Source organism: Protobothrops mucrosquamatus, unplaced genomic scaffold (assembly GCF_001527695.2).
Source record: "Protobothrops mucrosquamatus isolate PMUCROS unplaced genomic scaffold, P.Mucros_1.0 scaffold_199, whole genome shotgun sequence".
Lineage (NCBI taxonomy): Eukaryota > Metazoa > Chordata > Lepidosauria > Squamata > Viperidae > Protobothrops > Protobothrops mucrosquamatus.
The window spans coordinates 1,177,281-1,184,931 of record NW_015386275.1 but is presented as its reverse complement, the minus strand read 5'-3'; the positions used below and the strand labels follow the sequence as shown (position 1 = coordinate 1,184,931).

The window sequence follows — 7,651 nt, the reverse complement described above, 5'->3', positions numbered from 1 at the left end:
GAAAGGGCAGTGACCATCTCAGGGACCCCCGATGCAATTATCCAGTGTGTCAAACAGATCTGTGTGGTGATGCTGGAGGTACAGTTTGTAACAATAGGGGTAATGTATAAAAGGAACATATGTAAATAACTGAAGAATTGATAGTTATTGGTTCTTGCCTACTCAAGCATTCAACCAATCTTGGGTTCAAAACAGCTCTGGATGGCTACATGAGAAAGTAATTCTGTGAAGATTTAGGGTAAAATAGTAGTTCAGGAAGACAGAGTGTGGAGGCTTGCAATACCTACTAGCCCATTTGGTTTATATTGTCATTAAATATACTTTAATTATAAAAGATGCAGTGAGATATGTTTTTGCAGATTTAATATGAAACAATTATATTCGCCAAAAGCCTAAAGAAACAGGAATGAAAAGAGGACTGCGTTAATAATATTATTTCTATTTTTCTAATTCATCAATTTCTTAGTATTATTTGTATTCTTCAACTCTCAAGGATATTTCTAGCATCAGACCAGTACATTTGTCTCCATTCTCTACTTTCAGATGAAAACTCTCTTGATTTTAAGCACTTTTATCCAAAAATAAAACAAACATTAATATCTGTTAGGTGATGTGCTGTGGAATTATCAACAGAATGTATTTGCTAGCATATGAAAATCTAGAAACAAAAATGGGCGTTGATAATATTGGATTAAGTGGGGGTTGTAGGTGCATTCACGTTTATGAAAAGATTTTGAAGAAATCAGTGCAAGGGCAGATTCCTGGTAGCTGAAGTTAATGAGCAATTCTAGCTGCAATAATAGCAAGGTGCTTAAACTTCACTGAAATCAAAAAAGGGGCTTTCCCATTGTATCCAAAAAAGCAAGTGCTTTATCTTTTTTTCATTGCAGATTTTCAAGGTAACATTTCATGAATATTTCAGCTAAGAAAGTACCTAGATCCTTCTCCAGCATGTAAATTTTTTCATGTAATTAAATAATCTTTCTATGTATGACTTAATTATGCTCCATTGGCTCCAGGCCAGGGTTCATTATTTCCAGAATTCTGTTTTACGTTTTTCTTCATGAATTTCACTGTATTGAACCTTACTGGTGAAATTAATGGTTGCTACACTTGGTATTGTTTTCTGATCCTGCTACAGTCTTAGACATGTCTTCTCAGAATATCCAAATATTGTGACTTGCATATGCAGCATCAGAAGTCACATTCATTCTAAATATTAGGAAGGAATTGAAAAATCAAACTATAACCATTGCATATGCAAGTTTTGAAAGAAAGTAAAAGTGATTCAAATTAATATGCAATACATGAGAATATAAATAAGGTTCACACAGTTAGATTTGACTGCCATGTGGAGGAACAAATGTTAATCCAACAATAAGTAACTTTAGCACAGGGATGTGCAATTCTTTATTGGCTTTTGAGTAGTAGTTAAAGGCAGCACTGCCCCCCAAAGTAGCAAATAAAGCCAGCATGGAAACTTAATTTGATTTTATTTCTAGGTAAATGTCATTAAATACACTTACTATAGTTACTTTCCAGTCATATATTTAGTCATTTTCTTCTTCTCCCTTATTTAAAAATTAGAATTGGGTAATAATTTTTGAAAGTCTCAGGAAGCCACATTCATGCCTTTTGGCTGCCACACCAGATTGGTGGCTCTTTGGGGAAAAATGAAGTGGGTGAGTGAGCTATATTACTAAATTATTTGCAATAGTTTTTAAAATGTATCTTGTGATTGTCCAAAAATACTAAAATAAAAGGGGCAGCTTCGTGGCAGCAGAAAAAAAATGGAAGACATAATTTGGACAAAGGCTCAGAGGAAGCTCTTGGAAGTGGTCTTCAGAGGGCTGGAAACCTTGCAACCCTACAGTCCCTCTGCTGCTGTCTTAAGCAGGTCATCAATGGAAAGGAGAGCCTTTAACTTGTGTCCAGCAATCCCAAGGCAAATGAACATCTGGCCACAATTAATGATCCACTAAATGATTCTACCTTTAGTTTCTGGTCTGGTAACAAAACCTTGCAGAGTTAACTTTATCAGTTCATATTCAGTATGGTTTGATTTGTACATGTTCGGTTGCCCTCTAACACTCTTTTTGCTACCGTTTCAGGAAATGTGGTCTAATGTTCTCTCTCCCTCTCCTTGTCCCTTTTCCTAGTCCCCACCAAAAGGTGCCACCATCCCCTATCGCCCAAAGCCTGCCTCCACCCCTGTCATTTTTGCAGGTGGTCAGGTAAGAGCCGACCCACTTGCAGCCTCCACTGCCAACCTCAGCCTTTTACTGCAGCACCAGCCGCTGCCTGTTAGTCCACTCAGGTTTTGTTGCCTTTTCACTTGCATGGTGTCATCCCATTCCCGTTACACCAGGACAAGTGGACTCAAAGCTCTTTGTTTGCAAAGTACTGTGGGTAGCAACTAAATAAGCAGTATGAATACCATCTGGTGTAACAAAAGGAAATAGGGGTCTCAATCACACAAGGCAGACTCTCCCCAGTCTTTGCTGAAATCACAAGACAACAAATATTATCAACTAAGATCTAGAACAATAGATATATGTAAGCTGATTTTACATAAATTCATCACCCATAAATATAGTTGGGAGTTGGCTGACCTTACAAAAAGGCAAGGATACTTTATAAAATATCATTTAGAAAGAATTCAAAGGTTGCAGTACATAGCAAATGGTCTGTCAACTTTTTCTAAGAAAATAATTGGGAGGAAATATCCACCAAATATGTCACATTATCTATTACACTATGACCTTTACACAGTATTTTAGTAAAATGCTGGCAAATAGAAGGAAAGTAATTCCTGTTTATCTTGTCCTAAAGTTTCATAAGCTTATGTTTATTTTTACATTCAGTATTACATAATTTATTTACCTGTCAGTATTCATGAAGCACGTGTAAAGTAAAAAGATACTTCAGGGAATCAGAGAACGTAAGATTTGGAAGAGATCTTGGAAATCATTTAGTGAAGTCCAAACTTCCAGTTCAGGAATCCACTATGTAAAGTGCTCCCACTTCTGTTCAAAGACCTCTGGTAAAGAAGCCCATCATCTACCAATTCAGTCACTTTCATTGTTGAACATTAGAAAATTCTTCCTGCTCTCCAACCTTGCCATTTAAACCTATTATTTCTTTTTCGATCTTCTGAAGTGCCTCCAAATCTGCACTCTCTTCCCAACAAAATGGCAACCCTTTTATCATGTCTTCCTACAGTTTTCTCTTCTGCAAGCTCAACCTACCAGTGCCTCCAACTGTTCCTTACTTCCAGGTCCTCAATCATCTCTGTTGTTCTTCTCAACACATGCTCAGGTTTGCCCATTTCTTTTCTGAAATGCAGTGACCTGAACTGAATGCAGTAATTATCAGAGAATAGAGAGGAAGAATTGTTTCTCTTGATTTAGATGCTACTTCTGCTGATGCAGTCAAGTACTATATTAACAATTTTGGCATCACATTGTTTTATGTCATGTGCCAACACACTTTTTTTTTTTGCCATACTGCTATCCAACTCCTGGTCCATGCCAGCAACTGGTCCGCACAAACAAGCAAAGCCCCATCTGTGGGATGCAGACAGCACACAAAACCATGCACCCTCTGGTCCGTGGAAAAACCTCTCTCCACAGAACTGGTCCCTGGTGCCCAAAAAGTTGGGGACTTCTGCAATATAGTCCCTCTATCCTATACTTGTGCCTTTAATTTGCATTTATCCTTGTTGAAATTCATTTTATTGGTTCTCCCCATTTTTCCTGCCTGTCAAAATTCTTGTGACTCTTGGTATTTTTCCATAAGGTATCCCTTCTATATTTAAATATTTATTAATTTATTTGTATCTCGCTTTTATTTTTTTACAAATAACTTAAGGCAGTAAACATATCCAACACATCTTCTTCCCCCTATTTTCCCCACAACTACCCTGTGAGGTGAGTTGGGCAGAGAGACAGGAACTGGTCACTCAGCTGGTTTTCATGGCTAAGGGGGGACTTGAACTCATGGTCTCCTGTTTTCTAATCTGGTGCCTTCACCACTAGACCAAACTGGCTCTCAAATATATTGAACAGAATTGAGTCCTGCAGTTCACCACGTTGACATTACTTTTCAAATGATGGGAAACCACAAGTATACAGTTGTTGAGTACAATTATTCAACCAGTTCTGTAATCTACTAATGGCAACATAGTCTAGCCCTCATTTTTCCATCTTCTCTACTAAAATTTCATGGGAGACTTTGTTGAATGTTTGCTGAACTCAAGATGCATTACTACAGCATATCCCCATGACCAACTAAATGGTTAGTAAAAAAAAAAAAAAAAGATCAGGTTGCTGAACCTCATAATTCTTGATAGGCTTCTGCTAGCTTTCCAAGCACTGCATTCTTTCCTAAATGCTCACAAAATGCTTAATAATCTATTCCAGAATTTTTCCAGTTTCAATATCAGGATGACTAATCTAATTCCTCAGGTCCTCCTTTTTTCTTTTCTGAAGATATCAGCATTTGCCAGCCTCCAATTCTCTAACAAAGTGCCTGTCCTGCTCCATATTTCTATTTTAACACAACAGAATAACATTGAGACAGCCTCTTTTTCTTCAGATCGAGGAGGCCCACTGCCAGGAAAAAATGGTAGAATAATCAAAAATCTTTTTACTGCTTTCAACTTCCCTTGTGAGCTGAAGTTAACTTTTGCAATTTAAACTTGATTTCTTTCAGCAAATATTAACTACTTGCTAATACTTCTTGGAAATTACAACCCACTTTCTGTTTTCTATATATTTTATCTTCAACATTTAGCTTAGTCAAAATTACCCAATGTACCCACAACAGTTTTCTAAGCTGCCCATTTCCCCCCCTCATTGGAATGATGTATTATTGTATTTCCAGTGCTCCTCTTCCTGTACTTCCTTTGACCTAAGGATTCCTGTCAATGCAATCAGAGTCAGCATTTCTCTCAACTTGTTGAAATTAACTTTTAGTGTACTGTTATGTCCTGGGCTGTGATTGACACAGCGGGTGCAGGAAGCTGCAGAGAGACCCGGGCAGACCATGTGACTGCCCGGGCCAGACAGGCTGTCTCCAGCCTATTGCGCATGCGCAAGGCGGGAAAGATACATTGCATTGATTGGTTGATGCTACTCCCTGCAAGGGGGTATAAAAGGGATCCGCATCATTTTGTGTTGTTCTGTTGGAAATTAAATAAAGAAGCAACTGTTGTTACTCCTGCCTCGTCTCAATGCCTTACCAATGCACAGAACAGAACATTGGCGATGAGGATGGGATCATGCTGCAAGAAAACAATGAAAAGAAAATAGGGTGACTCACCACAGAAGGCCCAAAGTGCTTGGAAGTTCGGCGTTCCGATTCGTGTGACTCTGCCTGCCGGTACGAAGACGCTGGAGGAGAGCTCGGCGAGATTCATCCTGGAACCCATTCGCAAGCCGGAGCAGCACGAGGCGTTGATGAGGCCGCTAAGAAGTAAGGATGTCAAAGATAGGGCATTTGTCCGAATTCAATTCAGCTCACCCTGAACATTGGAGTTCATACGTAGCCAGAGTAGAAAGCTACTTCCGAGTAAACCAAGTTCGGGAAGACGGGCTCAAAGCCGCAATGTTACTGTGTGTCTGTGGGCAAGAGACATTTGATATTGCCAAGAATCTGGTTGCCCCAGCACCTCTGGAATCCATCACTTACACTGAGCTGAAGAAAATGTTAAGGGAACATTTCGAACCGAAGCTATCGGTGATTGCTTGGCGTCTCGCATTCGAACAGCGGGACCAAAGACCAGGAGAGTCTGCTGCGGACTTTATTGCTGCACTGCGACACGCTGCTAGGCCTTGTGAGTTCAAAGACTTGGAGGAAAGACTTTGAGATCGTCTAGTTTGTGGTTTGAGGAGCCATGAGTTGCAACAAAAGATTTTTGCAAAGTAAGACGTTTCCTTCCAGGATGCACTAAAGGAAATCATGGCCGATGAAGCAGCGGGAGGAGCTGTTAGGGCCTTGTCGCTTTCCAAGCATCCTACGAGTTCAGGCTCCGTCCATCAAGAGGTTGCTCGAGAGGTAGCTGATCCTGATTCCGAAAACGAGGTCGACTGCCTACAGAAGCCAGCGGAGAGGAGGCCCCATGAGCGAGCTGACAAGCGAGCTAACAAGGCCGTTCAATTCCCTTGGTGTTTCGGATGTGGAGGCCGCCACAAGCGCTCCGATTGCCGTTTCCGCTCTGCCATTTGCCGGGCATGTGGCAGGCAAGGCCACATAGCCGCCATCTGTTTGGGTCGCACGAAAGACCATCCTTCGGAAGAATTGCCTCGGAAAGGTATCAGGGTCCCCAGCCAGAATAGGGTGGGTTTCTGCGTGACCTGCAGGAGCATTTTGAAGACGGGGGCCCACAGGCCATTAAAGAAAAAGCTTCGCATTGATGTCAAATTGCAGGGGGTCCCCTTAACGATGGAGCTGGACACAGGTTCAGCTCTATCAATCATATCCCAGGATACCCTTAAGTAAATCTGCTACAGAAGTGACCAGTGAGTTAAACTTAGGCCATCAAATCTGGTCTTAACAGACTTTCAGAATTCCCGAGTCAGGGTAAAAGGAGAGGCCACGTTCAAGGTGCAGCATAGGAAATTTGAAAGGTTCCTGGACATTGTTGTGGTAGAGGGTGACCACACGAGTCTAATTGGACTCGATTGGTTCGAGGCACTTGGGATTCAAGTGACTGGGCTACACAGCTTGCAAACGACAGGCCTTGCAGAAGTTTGCAAGGAGTTTGCTGATGTGTTTAGCCCAGAACTGGGGTCGTACAAGGGGCCTCCAATTGCTTTGCATTTAGACCCATCCATTGCCCCGATTAGGGTTAAGCCTCGTCGGGTGCCTTTTGTGCTGAAGCAAAAGATTAATGCCGAGCTGGACAAACTGCTCCAGCAAGGTATTTTGGAACCTGTGGATAGCAGTCCATGGGAAACACCAATAGTTATGCCACTGAAGGCCAATGGGGAAGTCCGCATTTGTGCTGACTATAAATGCACGTTAAACAAAGCATTACAGCAGCACTCTTATCCGGTGCCTGTGGTGAGCCACATCCGGTGCCTGTGGTGAGCCACATTTTGGCTCAGGCTATCAACAGCTACCAGTTAATGAGGCAACGGCTGAGGCCCAGACGATCATAATGCACTGGGGAGCTTTCAAAGTCAAAAGACTACAGTTTGGGGTTAACGTAGCCCCTGACATTTTCCAAAGCGTTATGGAGCGAATGCTCCGTAACATTCCGGGAGTTTGCCTTTACTTCGATGATGTCCTCATTGCAGGGGAATCTCCCGAAAACTTGGCTGAGAGGCTTCGGTCCATTTTGCTGCGGTTCCGCGAAGCGGGGCTAAAGCTTAGGCAACACAAATGCAAAATTGGAGTCACGTCCACTGAATTCTTGGGGTTTCGTATAGATGCAGAAGGCATCCATCCTGCTGAATCTAAGCTCAAGGCGATTCAGCAGGCCCCAAGTCCCAAGTCAAAGAGCAAGCTTCAAGCCTTCCTTGGGCTTCTAAATTTCTATCACTCTTTTCTACCTCACAAGGCTGCAGTGGCAGAGCCATTACACCGGCTCTTGGACAAACAGGCTCCATGGAAGTGGACACAAGTCCATGAAAGGAGTTTTGCAGAG

General features: G+C 41.9%; 1 protein-coding gene across 1 annotated transcript in view; it reads left to right on the top strand.

Moving 5' to 3' along the window:
* The window catches only part of PCBP3 (poly(rC) binding protein 3), a 65,083-nt gene that overhangs the window by 22,402 nt on the left and 35,030 nt on the right, over nucleotides 1-7,651 (top strand). Inside the window, exons 7-8 of the mRNA XM_015825429.1 lie at nucleotides 6-78; nucleotides 2,160-2,234. Of these exons, the coding sequence (XP_015680915.1) occupies nucleotides 6-78; nucleotides 2,160-2,234 (148 nt within the window). The remainder of the gene's footprint in view (nucleotides 1-5; nucleotides 79-2,159; nucleotides 2,235-7,651) is intronic.